Raw genomic sequence first — 21,024 nt, 5'->3', positions numbered from 1 at the left:
AGCGGATTTTTTGTGAACTAAAATGATAGCACATTTTTATCGCCGGAACGTAAATTTCCCTATTACATACAAAAACGGACCTGCGTGTCGCCTTATTCTAATTAAGTCTTATACTATGAATCCGTCTTAAATTTCTAATGACATTTCCATATTTCTTTAGGTAACGATATTCAATTTTAGCAACTCTGCCTTTGAAAAAAGCGAAAAACCAGCCTCAAACAAGAACGAATTAAACTCATTACTTTTACTACAAAGACGACATATATTTTACTCACTGTTTTTTTGACAAGTGAAAAACATGATTTCTTTTATTTTTACATCTTTAGCAAATAGCACGTTACACTCGGTTAGGCACTTCCCCTAATCACAGAGAAGATCAATGGTCTTGTCTTCTCGAAAAACCAAAATCAACTTTTTACAATATTCACGTTTATACGTACTTTATATCGTTGGAAAATTACATGAAATATGGGTAACTCTTTATAGGACAACATTGAGATTGAGAAATAGCGAACCACAGTGAATATTAAGAAGGGGCCTCGATTTTCTGGTTCAATCCATCGGATGTTTTAAACATTCAAGTTCTAAGTTATCCATAAATCAATCATATCTATATTTTTCTAAGATTTAAGATGTGTAAAGTCAAACTCGTTTAAGTCATCAGACATACAACTGTCATCAACGTAATGGTCATCTGAAATGAATTAAGCAAGTCTGGCAGATTAAGACTGAATATGATGGTCTCTTTGTTTTGAATAGGAAGATCTTTTTCTGTTTACAAAAACATAAATATATTCTAAGTTAAATATACACAATTGAAAAAGGTTTAATTAACTTAAAAGCAAGGAGTAGAAAAAGGGGGAAACTTAGTTATTTATTACGGTAAACATTGGGAATAATTCTACATCGAAATAAAACAAAAAGAAACAACTTTATGCTCTGGACAAAAACAGTTCTTACAAAAATAGTATTCATTCTTCATCTATTTAATTTGAAGGAGAAAATGGTTTCATAATAACCATATAAAATACTAATAATAGCTTGGCTGATATTACATGTATAGCATCACGACTGGTTAGAGAGCTTTTAATGCCCGAAAACATTCCCCATAAACAAATAAAACCATTTTCTACTTCAATATTGTCCGATTCAGTTAAATAAATTGTGAAACTACCGGTATAGAAAAGATTCACCACGCGAGGAATGGTAGATTATCTTTTATGTACATATTTTCTTAATATACAAAGTTACTGTTTTTTAAGCAAGCTTCATTTGTTTATATAAGGTGAAAAATTCACCCGAAATTCGTAACAGATAATAAACGTATACAGGTAGTTTACAAACAGAGGATGATATTCCATTTTAAAATGCTACATTTCACACACAGTGCTTAAAGCACATACAAATATATACAATGTACTCCTTCATAACGCAAGTATCAATCTACTGGCTGGTCTATCAATCAGCAGGCTGGTCTATCAATCAGCAGGCTGGTCTATCAATCAGCAGGCTGGTCTATCAATCAGCAGGCTGGTCTATCAATCAGCAGGCTGGTCTATCAATCTACTGGCTGGTCTATGAATCAGCAGGCTGGTCTATCAATCTACTGGCTGGTCTATCAATCAGCAGGCTGGTCTATGAATCTACTGGCTGGTCTATAAATCAGCAAGCTGGTCCAAGAATGTACCGGCAAGTTTAGGAATCAACAGTCTGGATCTGCAGGCTGGTTCATGAATCTACCAGCTAGTCCCTGAATCTACAGCCCGATCCAGGAATCATCTGGCTAGTCCCTGAATCTACAGCCCGATCCAGGAATCATCTGGCTAGTCTATGAATCTACAGCCCGGTCCAGGAATTATCTGGCTAGTCCCTGAATCTACAGCCCGATCCAGGAATCATCTGGCTAGTCTATGAATCTACAGCCCGGTCCAGGAATCTACTGGCCAGTCCCTGAATCTAGAGCCTGGTCCAGGAATCTACTGGCTAGTCCAGGCAGCAAATTGATACAAGCACGCATGAAGCAGAGATTTTTTCTCTAAAAAATCACCTCTATATATAAATATAATTCATGTAGCGTTTATACCATTAGTTTCGTTATTAACAGTCTTTTGAAGACTCTTCAATAATAAAATTATCACTAAAGAAATAGAAAGTTAACACATTAAAACATCCATTATTTGCCATATATCAATAGAATAAAAAGTTTTTACAAGTAAAAAATGATTAATTTCTTCCTCGCTGTGACTTGGGCCGTTTGGCTGTCTGAGCATCATCACTAACAGAATAATAAACATAAAATGTATCTGAAATCTCATGAATATTAATTAAGTTATGAATATTAATTAAGTTATTGCTTTCTATTCAATTTTATACCGACTTCAAATGTTTTACTGAATAAATGCTATGTGTAATAAGTTTAAAAATAAACACCGCTGACAGCTCTCGTCAGCTTCTGTCAGCCATATTGAATTGTGAGGCTTTCGTGTGACTTTAAGACTCAAACAAATATAAACCAAGTTCTCAGTGACAGTGAATTCTAGATTCTGAGAACTGACTGCGGACCCGACGTGTTGTCTGGCGTATTAACAATTTGAATTAAGCGACAACAATCCTTTCAGATCAAAATTTGGCCAGAAACCAAGTTTTATAACTGTATTCATAGGTGTTTATGTTAATCATTCTCAATATCCAAAGTTCTTACGTCTTTCGTCACAATTACAAAATTTAGGCAAATGTAACGTTTGGATCGTCTAAATCTGTTTTTCCTAATTGGTCGTTAATCAATAATTCTTTGCGTTCCTCGTCTGGTAATGCAGTTCCAGTACTCTCCCCAAACACGGAATCGTAAACAGGATTCGAGAAATTTGTTTGCTGAAAATATAAAATAAAACAATTATATTCAAGTAAAACTGTGTTAAAATAAAATAATAGGTATTTCACACGGACTATGCATGCAGCTATAATATCAACTTAGATAAGTTAAACAGTTAAGGATCCAATTCCACAGTTTTTCGTTAAGTTTAACTCAAGAATTGAAATTAGTTCATCTCCTATGTTTTTTAACTATAAAGTGTGAAACAGCGGAACTGAATCCTGAGTTTTATAAATGAAGCTTTCTAGAGGGGGGAGGCACTCTTGAAGCTTATAAACAACCAGAGGGAAGGTATTGAAAATCAGCAAAATCCTGCGCAAAAACTTTATGACTGGTACCTAAACTGAGAATCAAATATTCAAGGGACAAGAATTCGAAACTGTAACTAAAACCAAAACCGTTTGTTCTATGAAAATGGTTGAAAATCAATATTCTGTTTTTAGGCGTTCGAAATAAAAAACCTCATGCAACAATTCAATCTATCAATTTGCAAAAAAAACAACAAGTAGACAGCAAATAGACAGCAATAGACAGAACTAAAACTGCATTCCTAAAACATTTACTACAACAACAACCATTTTACTAGAGTAGTGAAGAGAACACAACACACACATCTATACATGTAATATACCTGTAGTTCAGGGTCAGCCGGAGCAACAGGGGCAGCAGGTACACCCTAATTTATATAGAAGGGCGTATAATTCAAATAGCTATTAGTAAAGGCTTTGTAACTAAAACCTACAAGGACCAAAGCCAAGACTTAGATCTCTTGAACTCAGAAACCTCAGTCTGGACTCTGCCCTTTAGGTTTTACTAGTTCAAGTTCGACTATAGGTTTAATTCTAGATAGGAGCAGGATCCAGGTTCGACAGTCGGCAGTTAAGATTTGATTCCATTCTGAGTCAAATTCTAACTAATAACTGTAGAACTGGATTCAGGTTTAAAGAGATAAATTCAGAGATCAGTGCTTGATTATTCTATCTCTAAAAGTGCAAACTACGCAGCGTTAAATCAGAGAATAATAAAATTTCATAAATAGAATTTTAAGCATTTATCATAATTCAGAAAGTCGTATTAGAATATCGTAGATGAAGTCAGTTTGTTAAGATTATCTAAATCTTGAATGAAAACTACTCAATCCAGGGGCAAACTTTGATCTAAAGGGAAATCAATCTGCTTGGATCCTGCATCCCTGTATGTTTAAATATGCTTGGATCCTGCATCCCTGTATGTTTAAATATGCTTGGATCCTGCATTCCTGTATGTTTAAATATGCTTGGATCCTGCATCCCTGTATGTTTAAGTATGCTTGGATCCTGCATCCCTGTATGTTTAAATATGCTTGGATCCTGCATCCCTGTATGTTTAAATATGCTTGGATCCTGCATCCCTGTATGTTTAAATATGCTTGGATCCTGCATCCCTGTATGTTTAAATTTGCTTGGATCCTGCATCCCTGTATGTTTAAGTATGCTTGGATCCTGCATCCCTGTATGTTTAAATTTGCTTGGATCCTGCATCCCTGTATGTTTAAATATGCTTGGATCCTGCAATCCTGTATGTTTAAATTGAAAATGAACTACAAACACCAGAAATTAGGCTTTTCATCAGCACATTTTCAAAAACTGATCGTCCACACTTCACATGTGTTCAGTGCTTCGCCCAAGATATTTTTGATTTAAAATGAACTTCAAATGTCAGATAAGAGACATTTTATCAGTGGATTCTGAGGGGGAGGCAAGTTCCAGGCAGCAGATTGTCTGAGGGGGGCAGGTTCCAGGCTGCAGATTGTCTGAGGGGGGGCAGGTTCCAGACTGCAGATTGTCTGAGGGGGGGGGGCAGGTTCCAGGCTGCAGATTGTCTGAGGGGGGGGGCAGGTTCCAGGCTGCAGATTGTCTGAGGGGGGTTGCAGGTTCCAGGCAGCAGATTGATACTCAATGAAACCCCTACTTTATATACTGTAAGAGAAACCTATAAAACCACGTACCTTATCAGGATCAAATGGTTGGTCTACATTCTCATCCTCATAAGTTGTAGCTCTATATATAGGATTATTAATACGAATGCTTCCATCATCTTCGTGCATCGGTCGATGTCTGAATGGTTTACTTCTACAAAATAATACACCAACAAATCAGCTTACAACTCAGCACAGTTACACATTGCAGTACACAGTATTTCTGGAAGCTATGCAGGACCCAGTAATACATTGTAGTACACAGTATTCCCGGAAGCTATGCAGGACCCAGTAATACATTGTAATACACAGTATTCCCGGAAGCTATACACAACTCAGTTCAGTTAAGATTTGATTGTCCGGAGATGAACTACATAATCTCAACTCTATAGTCTAATCTAACTGGGACCGTTGAACTAGAAACAGAACTATCTTAACTCAAGACCAAGAAGCCTTGAAGACTTCAGAAATTTCTGGAGGAGGGTCTTGCCTTCGCCGAGTCAGGGGATATATCGTCTGTCCTCAATTGATATGTATTGCCTTTTGGAGGATATTGTCCAGTGAGAGCCAGAGATCCACCCCAGAGAGAGGAAAGGGGCGTATGATGAAGGCAGAAGAGGGAGAGAGGTTCATCAATACTGACTTTAATTTCATAGATAGATCACGTATTTCATAAACAGTAATATATAAACTTACTGTTTTCTGCGTCTGTAAATCCAAACAGCGATAACAACAATCAAAATAACTACTATACACAATACTACCAGTGGTATCACTATTATTTGAATTTCTGAAATACAAAAACAGCATTTCATAAATTTCCATAAATAACACAAGTGAATTTGAAGAATTGTTTCTACTTTACTTACTGTTACTGGAAACAGCTGCGCTTTTAGAAGGAGCATGTTCCTCGCAACGAACACCCGCAAAACCATCCGGACAACTGAAATTAAGAATTTATACCTCGTATGTCAGAATGTAGCTGGGAAAATATTCTTCAATCGATAAACTCGCTTAATTCATAGTATGTTGAGGACTTAACCCAACGATGACTTACAACTGATTTGAATTAGAAAGGTACAAATTGAGACTCAAAAATAGAGATGACTTCAGTTTATGTGACAATGATTTCACTGAGTTTTACAGTACAAATATGTTAGTAAAGATATGTTAGAGTACATGCCTCTTCCTTCAGTTAATTCTTGATTAATAACAGAGTTAATTCAGAAGATAATAATTAATGCTCGTCAGGACCCGGTTCCACAGTTCTCATCATTTCTCTTTGGGAGCAGTTTCCAACACAAATCAGAGTAATTATAGTAAAATCTAAATCTGATTTTGAGCATATCTATGATATTCTTAGAGGAGAGTCTAACCAGGAATACGTCTGGCTGAGGACCGCCAAGAGTGGAGGCTTTTTTTGAACGATGTGTTGCCTCCACAGCATAGACTGCGAGACTGATGATGATTTGAGTAATTGAAGCCTAAAAATATTAGTATCTAAAAGTGTATTCATGTCTGTCTGAGGTCAAACTAGACCTACAACTGTGGAACTAGGTCCTGAATAAGAAAGAGAGAGAGAAGAGGAATTTGGAAGTTGATTCTCACCTACAACTTGAACAGGTTCCATTCAGTAAACATTGATGACAAATTCCATCATTAAAACAGTAGTTTTTGCAGTATTTGGAATTAACATGCTCACAGCTAGGCCCAGTATAGAAACTGCTGCACCTAATTATTATAAAACCCAGTCAGTTTTTAATCATATTATTCTAGTAGACATCGCCCCAGTACCAACTCGCACTTTGAGAATAGATAATCAGATATAAAACCCGCTACAATGATACCTGACCATGGTCTCTAAAGAGTAGAATCTGAAATGTTGAGTCTTTGAACTTTTCATTTTAACTATGATCAATAAACTGTTATTTAATTTTTAAATTTGTATATAGCGGATTTTAATCTGATTGTGATTTCCTTCTGTTTAATCAGTTTTCTCATAGATCAACATCAAATTAATCCCTGAATTTGACATCGATTTTAAGTTGAAGCTTTAAGATTTTTCAAGGTTAATTACACTACGTTTTTCAAATCTAGTCATGAAAAATTACGAAACAATAGATTTTAATGAAAATATCAATCTGGGACTGAAGATGATCAAAAGTTGGCTAGAGTTAACCAGTAGTGGATAGTTGACATAGTGACAAATAAATTGTTATTATGGTATTTATCCGCCGGTTATCTTCAACCAACTTTTCAGCAACTGCAGTACTGTACTTTGCAATTTGCATATTTCGAGAAAGTTCATTCATTTGTAAGATTTTCACAAGGGTCGAATGAATGGAGATAGTTTTTGAAAAACGTATTTTTGACCTGACGATAGACACCACCATTCTGTAGCTCTCAAAGTTCAGCTCAATAAATTGATTGAAAATCGATTTATTCATTGAAAAGCAGCAAGAAATATCGTAATAAGATATCATGATTAGAACATGCTTTAAGACAATCTAGGAGCCAGTTGTCTAGTCATGGCTTGGATTTTAGACCAGTCTCAGATCTGTTCGTTCTGTGGCCAATCTCAACTTGAGACCAGTCTTAGGATCTAATACCACGACTGATCATCTGGACCCTGAGATTACAATCAATATTTGACTCTTTAAACAGGATCGAAATTACTGTCTGAAAATGAACTGAATTCTTAAAGAACACGCGAAAAATTTAAATGATTTTTTCATCCCTCCATTCCATGAGTGTGTCTTATTATTCACTGCCATCCATTGATGTAATTTGACTCATTATTGACACAAGAGATCAATCAATATTTGACCTCGACCCTCATGGAGGCTAATGTACTGTGAAACTGAACCCAGAGTCAAATATTGAATTGAGATTTGAGAACTGGTATTAACTGATTTCAAGAGACAGAAAGCTCGATGTTTTATGATTCTATTTATATTACCTGCAGAATGCTTTGCCGTTTGAATCCTGATCACAAGTTCCGTTGTGTTTACAAATCAGATTCATTTGTAAACAAACTTTAGAGAGATGACAGTGATCACCGGTGTATTCTGGGGTGCAGTGACATTTAAATTCATTATCTGAAGCTAAACACAATCACAACACATTAATATATACATGATTTCAGGGTTCTTACAGATCAGCTAATCCACAATTCCCTGATATTTCCCCGACCCTTGATCAAAATTTCCCTGATTAAATTCAAAGATACTGTTGCTTATGAAGAGGTTCACACCAAAAATTCAAATTCCTGAATTCCTTGAATTTTCATACAGGGAAAAATAAATCTGGAGTCTGTATTTGAATTCACTGATTTCCTCCTGACCCGTTAGAATCATTAAGATACAAATTTTCCAGAAAATATTTGCGACAAAGAATTTGCGAGATTCTTACGGTAGCATGTCCCTCCGTGTAAACAACTGAAATGACTACAATCTTGCGCTTTATCGCAACGCTTTCCTTCGTAACCATGGAAACAGTTACAACTCAAAGAACCGTCGTTTGTGTTCGCACATTTACCTGCAATAAAACACATGAATTATCAATAAACCAGGGATGGCTCCAGCTGGACTGCTCTGGATGGATGGCTCCGGACACTGCCAGTTGTTAGCAAAGTTTGATATTTGAGTCCAAATTAGTTACTGAAGAATTGGATCCAGTTTCATGAAAATGATTCACAATTTGAGATTTTTATTAGACTTAAAATTTAAATTTCTCCGTGAAGCTTGCCCCCAGTTGCTCAATAGATGAAGTCAAGGTCAACCATTAGATGAAAACCGTGGTAAGAATGAAACCATGTCGACTATAAACAACTTTTGAGCGTCTGCAGCCTCTGAGGGATGAAGTATACCTACCATGAACGCAATATCCTTTATCACATAAATCTTCTTCACATTTTTTGGAACCCTGGTATCTCGGAGGGCAGCTACATCTTCCCTTCTTCTCACCGAACGTACACGTTCCTCCGTTCATGCAATAATCATCGCAATACGTCTTCTGACATCGCGATTCAGGTATGTAACCACGGCGACACTTACAATAAGGTCTCGGCGACGGAGCTAGGAACGTACAAACGCCGTCGTTTTCACACGGAAAATCATCACAGATTTCACATCTTTCTCCTGTTTTTATAAACAATATTTCAATGAAAATCACATGATATAAATAGCTACTGTAGCTATTGTACACTTGACTTATAGTTACAGTTTGACTACAAGATGAACACTGTCTGTTTTATAGTATTTTTGAATACCTGTTGTTCCTTTTTCACATTCGCAATGTGGAGTTACAGGAGTTGTATCATTCAACACACACTTCCCTCCGTTCAAACAGTAATCCTTGCACAATGTAGCTATAGATTTCTTAAACTGACATCGATCGCCGCTAAACCATGCAGTACACCTGTACAACAATTCAATTCAATTACTCCACTTCATCAATTCAAATGCCAATGGAAGTAGAGAGGGAGAGGAGACAGGGGAGATGGGAGATAGAGGCTGAGAGAGTGAGGGAGAAGGGAAGGGAGGAGATAGGGAGAGATATCGGGGAGGGAGGAGTGAGGGAGAGAGGGAAGGAGACAGAGCGAGATAGAAAATGAGATTGAGGGAGAGAGGGTGAGAGATAGAAAAGCCAGAGGGAGAGAGAAGGGGAAGGAGAGGAGACAGGTGAGATAGAGGGAGAGATGGTGAGGGAGAGAAGGAATGAGAGGAGTGAGGAGACAGAAAAGATTGAGGGCGAGAGAAGGGGAGGGACACAGAAGGGGGGAGAGGGGGAGATAGGGAGAGGGAGAGAGAGAAGGAAGGAGAGATAGGAAAGCCGGAGGGAGAGAGAAGGGGAAGGAGAGGAGACAGGTAGGATAGAGGGAGAGATGGTGAGAGAGAGAAGGAATGAGAGGGGTGAGGAGACAGAAAAGATTGAGGGCGAGAGAAGGGGAGGGACACAGAAGGGGGGAGAGGGGGAGATAGGGAGAGGGAGAGAAGGAAGGATAGGAAAGCCGGAGGGAGAGAGAAGGGGAAGGAGAGGGTGAGAGAGGGAGAGGAGGAGATAGGGAGAGGGAAAAGAAAGGAGATAGGAAGGCCGGAGGGAGAGAGAAGGGGAAGGAGATGGTGAGAGAGGGAGAGGAGAGAGGAGAGAGGAGAGAGGAGGCAAGATAAAGAGAGGTTTGACTTACTTGCAGTATAAATCCCCGGTTGCGTTATTCACTCTGCAAAAACCTTGAGATTTTTTAGAGTTACAATAATCTCTATTATTCTCAAAGCAGCGATCAGTTTCACATTTATCACCCTTAAACTGCTTCGGGCATCTAGGAAAAAATAATAACATAGCAATCAATGAAACCATTCAGAGCAAGTAAACTGATAATTGTTAGAATACTAACTTGCAGAGTTTTGGATTTTCAGGGATACATGTGCCGCCATTTTTACACGGTTCCTGACCGTGACAAGCCTCAGTTTGACAAGTTTTACCCGTGTATCCTTTTGCACATCTGTGAAAATAATCAGTAAAATTAATTTTCCCAAATCATAAGTGAAATAAGGTTATATCTTACAGTCTGACACTTATAGAACTAGGTCATCAGCTTTAACTCCTATAGAACTACGTCACCCGGTATTGCTTTCAAGTACTGAACCCTTTCCTACCGTTTTTGCTAATCCGAGGCAATGAAATTAGTATTTGTGGAAATAAAAATCTTAGTTTCAACAATTGAAATATTTAACTTACACGCATTTTCTCTGTTTTTTTGGAGAGATGTGACACGTTCCTCCGTGTTTACAATAATCGGCTGTACATCTATCGGGCTGGGGAGGTGTCGTCTGGATACACGTACCGTTCACCATTTTAAATCCGTTCGGACAAAGACACGATTGTCTTAACGAGTCACCAGGGGGCAGCATCACGCACAGAGCGCTGCTGTGACAGTTGTTTAAGAGGTAACAAGGATCAGGAACTAAAAACAGTAATATTCCATATTTTAGTAAATAGAGACAAGACTTGAGGAGAAAACTCATTCCAATTTCACTGCAGTTAAACTTAAGTCATCATTTGGATAAGTCATTACATGACTGAAGTCGTCTTTATTTTTCAATCCCAATTTGTATTTCTAATTCAATTAACTAAGTTGTAAGTTGTTGATTCGATAACACTTCAACCTAACTTTATTATTATGAAACCACAACGTTTCGGCTGTTGACTAACAGCCATCATCAGGTGGAATGGATTAGTATCTAATGACTATGGCTGCTTTGCCTGATGATGGCTGTTAGTCAACAGCCGAAACGTTGTGGTTTCATAATAATAAATTTGATCATATTATTTTAAATTCGAAGTGTGGGATTTCTTCAACCTAACATTTATCACAACTATGATGATTTAAGCAGGGAGTTTGACTGTCGTTGGCTCTTGAGAGTATAAAAATTTTTTACTTACGATCTTTCTGTTTATTAGGATTATACATCGTTATATGTCCTAATACAAGTTTATCATTGTGCGCCAGTTTCTGAAGTTTCGACGAATTTGTGAAAAATTTTGGTATTTTATAGATTTTATTTCTTCGTGATGTTGTGATGTATAAATAGCTTTCAAACACTTGGATTCGATCTGGTCGGTCCTCATCTGAAAAATCAATAAATCTATGAATAGTATCTATTCCTAGTCATCTACACCAAGATGCAGCAGGATCCAGTTCCACAGTTCTCTCGAGTTGAGGGTTGAACTCAGGACCCAGTAAAAATGTTACCTTTATTTTTCAGTGACACCGCGTAGACCCTGCGTCGATTTGAACCGTCCAAATTGATCGTTTCAATTGTCATTAATTTACTATCGACCCAATATAATCTGCGGTTTGGGTAATCGATTGTTACACCGGTCGGCTGGACGATATCATTACTGACCAATATCTGACGTTCGCTGCCGTCTAAATTCGCTGATTCAATATGAGAATGATCTCCGCGTTCCGTCCAGAACATCTTCCGTGATTCAACATCTATAACAATGTTGTCCGGTGAATATAAATTCTCCTGGACGACGGTCGTATGATTTAAACCGCTGTAGGAAATCATTTCTATCGTGTTTTTCTTGGCATCGGTCCAATAAATTCGCTTCGATACCCAATCTAACGCGACACTAGACGGGCTGCTCTGAGCTGGGATATCAATCTCCTAAAATACAAAAATCATCATTCATGCTTTTAGATTTAAGGTAATTCTCTGAGAGGAGAAATGTAACTGATAAATATCCAAATTCCTCATGTTTGAATTGGATTTAACTTCACAGTTAAAATGTTGATTGATTCAAAATGTTTAAATCAGAGTCAACTTCAACGAAGATTTCTGGAACTAGGCGTGGGACCAGGCGTGGGATGGCAGTCAAGACTAAGGACTCATGTTTAACTCACAACTTTTCAGTCCTCGGTTAACATCGGACACTTGGAGTTGACCTAATACAGTGTGGCTGGCTTTACAACAGTGGAAATGGCTCTAGAACTGAGGAACTGGGTCCAGGACTTTGTAACTGGCTCCAGGAGAGTGGGACTGGCTTCTTAAATAGCTTCTGAACAGTGTAACTGGCTCCAGGACAGTGTAACTTGCTTCAGGACAGTCTAACTGGCTCCAGCACAGTGTAACTTGATTCAGAACAGCGTAACTGGTTTCAGGACAGTCTAACTGGCTCCAGGACAGTGTAACTTGCTTCAGAACAGTCTAACTGGCTCCAGGACAGTGTAACTGGCTCAAGGACAGTGTAACTTGCTTCAGAACAGTCTAACTGGTTCCAGGACAGTGTAACTGGCTCCAGGACAGTGTAACTTGCTTCAGGACAGTCTAACTGGCTCCAGGGAAGTGTAACTTGCTTCAGGACAGTCTAACTGGCTCCAGGACAGTGTAACTGGCTCAAGGACAGTGTAACTTGCTTCAGGACAGTCTAACTGGCTCCAGGGAAGTGTAACTTGATTCAGGACAGTGTAACTTGATTCAGGACAGCGTAACTGGTTTCAGGACAGTATAACTTGCTCTTTAACTTACCTTTCGCTCAGGGAAAGTATACAAAAACGAAGTACTTCTTCTTGGCCGAGCACTTTTGTAATACGTGACAATTTTACGTTTTTCAGGAAGAACAACAAACAATTGATTCATTCTTGTATCCACATCAAACAAACTGATTTTTTCATCCAACTGTAATACACGTATAAAATGAAAGATTAGCAATACCACGAAGCGTCCAAGCGGCTTATTTAACTTAGATAATTCTACAGTTGTGAGTTTAGATTTGACTCATTGAAAATCAACTACTATCTACTAACAGTTAATTGTAACTCACAACTGTAGAACTGGATTCAAATAAACATTTATGAAACCGATATAAGATTGATGAATTTATAACTTACAGTTTTCAGTTCATTATCAGCGTCTAAACTGAGATCCTGAGCATCCGGTTTTAAATACATTATACGATTCTCAATTGTTACTAATAAATATTTATCACCGTCGGCGACGCAAGAATCGGAATTATTGACGGCATGGTAACCTTTATCACAATCGCACCGAGGACGACCTTCAATCTGATTCGAACATCTCTGCTGACATTGTTTCCATTCTTTACACTCGTCAATATCTACAACATTCAATTAGATCGATGTTACCCGTGACCTGTAGGGGGCGCCGCGATCTATCGATGTAGGGGGCGCTGCGATAACCTACCTTTACACATACGATGCTCTCCGCTGAATTGATAACCGATCTCGCAACACGGAGCTGTTTTCTGTAAAGCTTTACATCTATTCACATCCGTTAGACAATGCTGGTCGTCGTGGGAACACGAGTATTTACCTATAACGGCCGGTATTGTTGAGAGATTTAAACAAAACTTTTCCAGAACTGAACATAGATTAATGCAGAAATGTAAATAGAAGATGTCTTACACGTGTTGAGTGATTCATCAGCACCGTTCTCACAATCACTCACATGATCACATACACTGTTGAATGAAATACATTGTCGAGATTTACCGCATTGGAATTTACCAGCTTGTGCACAAATATTATCACCTATAATTATAAACACACAGTGTTACAATTACAATTACAATCCCTCTCCTTCCTCCCCCTCTCCTTCCTCCCCCACACCTTCTCTCCCTCTCTCCTCCCTCTCTCCTCCTCTCTGCCTCCCCCACCCCTCCTCTCTGCTTCTCCCCTCTCTCGCACCACTAGCCTATACTTACAATTAGTTTCATCGGAACCATCTTCACAAGATTTGAAACCATCACATCGTAATGATTTCGGCAAACACGCCCCACTTCCTGGACACTTGAATCTATCAGACGGACAAATTGTATTCTCTACAAATAACAACAACACAATCAACGTCATAATGATTTTAAGGAGATTTGATCAGGGGCAAGTTTATAAAAGGTTGTTTTTAATGTCAACAAATGAAATTGTTTCACTGTTTAAACTTTTCAGTATCGGGACAGAGTTCATAAATGCCCGGTCAGAGACTGACAGAGTCAGACATCCAGACTACAGGACTGAAAGTTACTATGGCGACCGACGCCAGACTGGGCTCAATGTACGGACTTTGGGACTGAAAGTAACTATAGTGACTTACTGCAGAAATCGACTGATTCATCCAGCCCGGTGGAACAGTCTTTAAATCCATCACAATGCCAATCTTTATTTATACATTCTAACTGTTTACTGTTCAAACAATCAAACTGATTTTCCGTACAAGATTTCGCTGAAATAAAACAGTGAATTATAAGCAACATCTTGAAAATCTTTGTGTGTAATGATGGAAGCTTTGCTGATTTAAGTTTTTCACAAGGCACCAGAAAATCTAAACCTCAATATAGAGTCTGAATCCAATACTTACAGCAACCTTTTTCATCGGAACCATGAGGACAATCTGGTTCACCGTCACACTGCCATGTTAACGGGATACATGTCTGACCCATTTCACATTGGAAATGTTTACCATCAGTACAATTCACATCAGCTATTAGAAATTAAATACATTCATATTACAATGATATAGATTCTAGATCCTCTGCTGATCAGTCTGATATGAGAGGATCCTGAGATGTAAGATCTAGTTGTTGATTCAAATAACTTTATTCTCAACTCTCAAAGTCAAATGGGGCACCAATAGCTGGCTACACAGATGTCAGATTTGAGTGAACTCTAATCTGTAGAACCGGAGTGGGGGGTGGGGCTAATCTGTAGAACCGGAGTGGGGGGTTCGGCTAATCTGACCACAAACACTTACGTAGACAATCTTGTTCATCACTTTTATCAGCGCAGTCGACGTCATGGTTACATTTCCAATCACCAGGGATACATCGACCATCTGACTTACACGTGAACTCACTTTCAGAACATTTCCTCGGTTCTAGAAATATACATCAATATTTACATGTTACAGTCAACATGTACATGTAACAAACATGTACATGTTACATTCGACATGTACATGTAACAAACATGTACATGTTACATTCGACATGTACATGTAACAGGCATGTATAATTTGCTACTTACGACAATCTGTCTCATCTGAATTATCACCGCAATCGTTATGGTAATCACATTTCCATCGCCCCGGGATACAACGAGCATTGTCGCATTTAAAATAAGTCGGGTCGCACGTCGCTTTTTCTGCGTGAGAAAATTCAAAAAGACAATTTTCAGTTCAATTCATTAGACTCAAGATTTAAGATTTAAGATTAAAGTCACAAGACTTACGACATCCTTCGTGTTCGTCCGTTTTATCATCCGTTCCGCAATCATTTTCTCCGTCGCATTCCCACATTCGTGGAATACATTGACCTGAATTATTACATTTGATATAACCGGCGGCGCAGGTTCGATTTAAACAATCTTCAGGTTCATCGCTCCCATCTCCACAATCCTGAGCTTTATCACACACCCAATGTAACGTTATACATTGTCCGTTTTTACACTGGAATTTATCAGCTGCGCACGGTTTCACTGAAAATATACGATGCAATGCAATGCAATACAATACAATGCAATACTTCACAAACTTATCAACAAATTCCTTTATATAAACTTAATACGTAATGATAATAATATAATTCTGCTTGTGATGAGGTTTACTTACCGCAGTCATCAGCCTCATCCTCACTATCCTCACAATCTACATGTCCGTCACATTGCTGCATCTTAGAAATACATTTCTTGCTTTTCTGACATTTAAACTGATTTGGTAAACAAGTATAGGTATCTGTAACAAGAATAGATCATTTCACCATTCTCACATATCATAATAAACTGCTCGCTCTTGTCTCTGATCTACAGTAGACTGTGGGCTTGTCTCTGTGGGCTTGTCTCTGATCTACAGTAGACTGTGGGCTTGCCTCTGATCTACAGTAGACTGTGGGCATGTCTCTGTGGGCTTGCCTCTGATCTACAGTAGACTGTGGGCTTGTCTCTGATCTACAGTAGACTGTGGGCTTGTCTCTGATCTACAGTAGACTGTGGGCTTGTCTAGGATCTACAGTAGACACTGCTTGTCGCCTCGATCTAGTCATGAAAGAAACTTTCAATAGTTTAGTTTAATAATCCATGGCTAGTGTAGCAGCGAGCCTACTGTAAAACCATCAACTTCTCAACACACAGAATTGCAGCTACGGCAGTTAAACGGTTTTTGATTTAAAAGTTTGAACGTACCACAGTTGAATTCATCCGATCCAGACGGACATTGTTTGATGGCGTCACAGATTTGAGCAGGTGGAATACAATGATCTTTACTGGTAGCGTTTTCGCATTGATAATAACCGCGGGTTTCACACAAATATTCACCTTTAAAATAATCAATAAATCAATAGATTTGAATCACAACTCTTCGCGTAAATAGACCTGCATTTATGAAGGGAACATTTGAAAATTTGACAGTTATTCAAGAATGTTCAATATTCGATCTCAACAGAACTATGTCATTTAGAGAAATATTGTATGCCCGCTAATTTTCTTTAAAACTCTTTTGTAAAATGAGTTCAATTGATTCTATCTCTGGAAATATTTCAAAATTCAATGAATCTTTCAGAACCTCGGGATCTCAGTTCTGTACCCAGTTTTTGTTTCAGTTTGACCTCAGAGTCAAAATATAATCATATACTCAAAGAGATTTTGAAAAGATTCACTGCTGGTGAGTACCTCCTACTATAGCCCAGTAGACACTATAATCACTTACCACATTTATTGGGTCCATTGTTAGGCTCATCAGATCTATCACCGCAATCATCATGACCGTCACATCTCAACCAGAATGGAATACATTTATAACTAGTCGCGCATTGGAATTGTGAACTGAAATTATAACAACAATTTTATGGTAAATAAACCTGGATGAATTTCAGTAACTAAGTTGGGGTTGTGGAGGATTAATTACCTGGTACAGTTAGCGATACATGTTCTACCATCATTAGCTAAATAATGATTTTCTGGGCACGCACAAACTGCTTCTGAACCACCCGGTTTTATCAAACATAAATTCATACAATTTAGATTCTTACACGGGTCGGGCACTGAAATACACAATACAATCAACATTAATAACGAGATTATGTTTGAGATGAAGATTCAGAGATTCTGAGGATCTGTGAGATAATATCGAGATATCTGCGAGATGATATTGACTGATTTGTGGGGTAATATTGAAATATCCGAGATGATATTCAGTGATCAGTGAGGCAATTCACGATATCTAATTAATATCTATGAGATAACATTGAGATAGCTGTGAGATGATATCGAGATAGCTGTGAGATGATATCGAGATAGCTGTGAGATGATATAGAGAGAGAGCTGTGAGATGATATCGAGATAGCTGTGAGAAGATATCGAGATAGCTGTGAGATGATATTGAGAATCAGTAGATATTGATATATCTTACTTTCTGGTTGTCGTAGTTTATGAATAATCTGTAAATCCATCGGTCGATGAATTGAAGTGAAAACGTTCGTGATATTTCCACCGTTTAATTTATGAATTCGTAGAATAGCTTTATGTTCCCAGTCGGTCCAGTAGAGATAGTCCTCGAATAGAGTGACCGCGAACGCGTGCGCCAGTTGTAACATCCTACGGGAATCCACCGGAACAAACCTCTGATCTGTTCCGTCTAAATTCGCGTGTTTTATATAATCCAACCTGGCGTCGAGCCAATAAATACGCTCAGTCGCGTAATCAATCGTCAGAGCGTTCGGCCATTCGAGTTCTTCCCGGATGATCTGACGATAATCGGAGCCATCCATTCCGAGACGTCCGATATGAGGTTGTTCTCCCCAGTCCGTATAGAAGATATATCCCCGCGCCGGATGTACCGATATAGCTCGAGGTTCCTGGATTCCGGTATGCAGTAAAACTTTACGATAATCTCCGTTTAATTTAGAAACTTCGATCGTATCAGTCGTTTTATCGCACCAGTATAGATTCCTACCGATCCAATCTACTGCGATTCCATCTGGATTCCTTACTGTTGATTCATGCAATACCTAAATGAATCAGCATCAAAATTTAACATCAATAACTTCTAATATAAGTAAACACAACTCAACCCAGTTCAAAAAATCCCGTTCCTACTGTTCGAAGTTCTCTGTCCCACAGTTCCCGGTACCACAGTTCCCAGTTCCACTGCTACTTGTCCCATTTTCCTATCCCAGATCGCAGTTCCAAAGTTCCCAGTTTCCATTCCTAAAGTTCCCAGTTCCAAAGATCCCAGTCCCACAGTGTCATATGATTTAATGAATAACAGGTGATTTAAGTGGTTTAACTTGCCTTGATGTTCGTACCATCCATCGACATACTAGATATTTTACTTCCGCTTCCCGTGACATCCGACCAGAATAACGATTGTTGCTTCCAATCGAACTCTATAGCGACCGCGTTACTCAACGTTTGAGAAATTAAACTCATTTTATTTCCGTATAAATCCATTCTACGAATATAATACCGATTAGCGAGGACTAAGAACGCTTTCGGACCTGAAGAAAGAAACAATCAGATTATCTCTGAATTCTGTTTTGATGAAACGTGATTGTGTTTAGTGGAATAGAACTTACCGTCGATAGCGATGCATGATTTCCTATCCGGCGCTAAACGATATCCTTTCTGACAGTGACAACTGAAACCTTCCGTAGAATTAGACATCGGATACAGATTCTTACAAACCTGACTACACGGTAAACTGTCACATTCATTTATATCTGAAATTAATTACACAAGTCCAACTCAATAAAGTCATCATTTGAATAAGTTATCATATTACTTATTAAGACAGCCTTAAGATTTATGACCATTCTTCAACTTAAGTCTCAACTATGAACCCGGCCCTAGGATGCGGATGGTGAAGGCATGGTATAGCCCTGGACCTGAATGAAGGTGGGAAGAGCCGAGGACCTGGATGGTGAAGGCTCAGGGAAGAGCCCAGGACCCGGATGGTGAAGGCTCAGGGTAGAGCCCAGGACCTGGATGGTGAAGGCTCAGGGTAGAGCCCTGGACCCGGATGATGAAGGCTCAGGGTAGAGCCCAGGACCTGGATGGTGAAGGCTCAGTGTAGAGACTACTTACCCTCGCATGATTGAGTATCGTTTTGAAGTTTATAACCATGGCGACACTCACATCTATAACCAACATTTAAATTCTTACAGATTTGTTGGCAGCGGTGTTGATAGCGACATTCATCAATTCCTGTAATACATATAAAACATTCAGCTCTTTGTTTTAAGCATGCAGTAGAATTTCAGCACAGTTCATATCCAGCATCCAGTTCCACAGTTAATTTAAACTCACAACTGTGCAACTGGATCCTGATATCAGAGTTAACTCTAACTCACAACTGTGCAACTGGATCCTGAGTTCAGAGTTAACTCTAACTCACAACTGTGGAACTGGATCCTGAGTTCAGAGTTAACTCTAACTCACAACTGTGGAACTGGATCCTGATATCAGAGTTAACTCTAACTCACAACTGTGCAACTGGATCCTGTTTAACTGACTCCAATCAAATCCTTACTGAGTTCAGAGTTGTTGATGGTTTTAGTAAAACTTACCGCATGAAATCTCATCCGACCAATCACCACAGTCGTTACGCCCGTTACAAGTATCGGTAAGATTGATACATTTTTTCGCCGATCGACACGAGAATTGATGTTTAGATCCACACGGTAATAAACTCACATCGCACCCGGTCTCATCGGAGGAATCCATACAATCGTATTTACCGTCACATTTCTTTGATTTGTCGTAACACGTCGGGTAATTAGCACATTTTAATTGTCCCGGTGGACACGTTATACTTCCTGAAATATATATATATATATATATATATCATATTTTATTCTGAATATATATATATATATAATTTTATTTATTATTGAGATGAACCTCTACCTCTTTCTTTCTCTCCTCTCCCCTCTTCTCCTTCCCCACTCCCTCCCCTCTCCCTTCTTCCCCTTCACCTCCCCTCACTCACTCCCTCTTCTCCTTCCCCTACTCCCCTCTCCTCCTTCCCCAACTCCCTTCTCCCCCACTCACTCACTCCCTCCCCTCTTCTTCCCCCACTCACCATCCCGTACTCCCCTCAACCTCTTTCCCCTACTTACTCCCTACCTCCCTATATCCCTCTCTCCTCCCTCCCTTCTCTACTTGCCCTTTGTTTTGTCATTCTTCCACTATCCTTTACCCTTTCTCTCCCTCTCTCCCTCACCCCTCTCTCCCTCAAATAACGTACTTTTATGACAGCCTTCAGGTTCATCAGATTTATCTTCACAATCCGCGATACCGTCACATCGGAATATAGCGTAGATACACTTCTTACCGTCGTGACAACGGAATTCTTCAAACGGACATTTAACAGGTTCCAACGCTGTAAATCAATCAAACCTGTCAGTAGTCTGGTGGTAACTAACTGTTGTCCTAGAGGGGTAATATGTAAGATTGACGGAATAATCCAAAACATCTGAAACTTACTGCAATTCGCTTCATCTAATCCGTCATCGCAGTCGTCATGGCGATCACACTGCAGTTCCTTTCTGATACAGCGATCGATTCCATCACGTTTACATTTTATATCCGATGGTTCACACTGTGGTCCAACTGTTTATCATAAATAAATCAAATATTTCATCTTTCTCAAATTTTCATCAACTTCTGAACACAGGTTTAAGA

General features: G+C 38.8%; 1 protein-coding gene across 2 annotated transcripts in view; it reads right to left on the bottom strand.

Moving 5' to 3' along the window:
- Nucleotides 1-259: 259 nt before the first annotated feature.
- Nucleotides 260-21,024, bottom strand: part of LOC141915208 (prolow-density lipoprotein receptor-related protein 1-like) — a 43,628-nt gene continuing 22,863 nt past the window's right edge. The window contains exons 42-76 of one of the 2 annotated variants that reach the window (XM_074806658.1): nucleotides 20,827-20,952; nucleotides 20,588-20,722; nucleotides 19,908-20,156; nucleotides 19,426-19,545; nucleotides 18,918-19,061; nucleotides 18,634-18,839; nucleotides 17,753-18,350; nucleotides 17,249-17,384; nucleotides 17,051-17,166; nucleotides 16,528-16,659; nucleotides 15,959-16,081; nucleotides 15,580-15,825; nucleotides 15,376-15,492; nucleotides 15,104-15,226; nucleotides 14,711-14,833; nucleotides 14,447-14,575; nucleotides 14,061-14,177; nucleotides 13,762-13,887; nucleotides 13,541-13,669; nucleotides 13,228-13,454; nucleotides 12,866-13,015; nucleotides 11,584-12,004; nucleotides 11,274-11,459; nucleotides 10,569-10,794; nucleotides 10,225-10,332; nucleotides 10,018-10,149; nucleotides 9,100-9,248; nucleotides 8,702-8,968; nucleotides 8,241-8,366; nucleotides 7,789-7,933; nucleotides 6,438-6,560; nucleotides 5,699-5,772; nucleotides 5,526-5,619; nucleotides 4,860-4,983; nucleotides 260-2,871 (exon numbers count right to left, since the gene is read on the bottom strand). In XM_074806658.1, the coding sequence (XP_074662759.1) occupies nucleotides 2,725-2,871; nucleotides 4,860-4,983; nucleotides 5,526-5,619; nucleotides 5,699-5,772; nucleotides 6,438-6,560; nucleotides 7,789-7,933; nucleotides 8,241-8,366; nucleotides 8,702-8,968; nucleotides 9,100-9,248; nucleotides 10,018-10,149; nucleotides 10,225-10,332; nucleotides 10,569-10,794; nucleotides 11,274-11,459; nucleotides 11,584-12,004; nucleotides 12,866-13,015; nucleotides 13,228-13,454; nucleotides 13,541-13,669; nucleotides 13,762-13,887; nucleotides 14,061-14,177; nucleotides 14,447-14,575; nucleotides 14,711-14,833; nucleotides 15,104-15,226; nucleotides 15,376-15,492; nucleotides 15,580-15,825; nucleotides 15,959-16,081; nucleotides 16,528-16,659; nucleotides 17,051-17,166; nucleotides 17,249-17,384; nucleotides 17,753-18,350; nucleotides 18,634-18,839; nucleotides 18,918-19,061; nucleotides 19,426-19,545; nucleotides 19,908-20,156; nucleotides 20,588-20,722; nucleotides 20,827-20,952 (5,894 nt within the window). In that variant the 3' untranslated portion in view covers nucleotides 260-2,724. The remainder of the gene's footprint in view (nucleotides 2,872-4,859; nucleotides 4,984-5,525; nucleotides 5,620-5,698; nucleotides 5,773-6,437; nucleotides 6,561-7,788; nucleotides 7,934-8,240; nucleotides 8,367-8,701; nucleotides 8,969-9,099; nucleotides 9,249-10,017; nucleotides 10,150-10,224; nucleotides 10,333-10,568; nucleotides 10,795-11,273; nucleotides 11,460-11,583; nucleotides 12,005-12,865; nucleotides 13,016-13,227; nucleotides 13,455-13,540; nucleotides 13,670-13,761; nucleotides 13,888-14,060; nucleotides 14,178-14,446; nucleotides 14,576-14,710; nucleotides 14,834-15,103; nucleotides 15,227-15,375; nucleotides 15,493-15,579; nucleotides 15,826-15,958; nucleotides 16,082-16,527; nucleotides 16,660-17,050; nucleotides 17,167-17,248; nucleotides 17,385-17,752; nucleotides 18,351-18,633; nucleotides 18,840-18,917; nucleotides 19,062-19,425; nucleotides 19,546-19,907; nucleotides 20,157-20,587; nucleotides 20,723-20,826; nucleotides 20,953-21,024) is intronic. The other variant, XM_074806659.1, reaches the window with a different exon arrangement.

Source organism: Tubulanus polymorphus, chromosome 1 (genome assembly GCF_964204645.1).
Source record: "Tubulanus polymorphus chromosome 1, tnTubPoly1.2, whole genome shotgun sequence".
In the NCBI taxonomy this organism is placed as follows: Eukaryota; Metazoa; Nemertea; class Palaeonemertea; order Tubulaniformes; family Tubulanidae; genus Tubulanus; species Tubulanus polymorphus.
The sequence above is the reverse complement of the archived record's forward strand: the minus strand, read 5'-3'. Positions and strand labels throughout refer to the sequence as shown.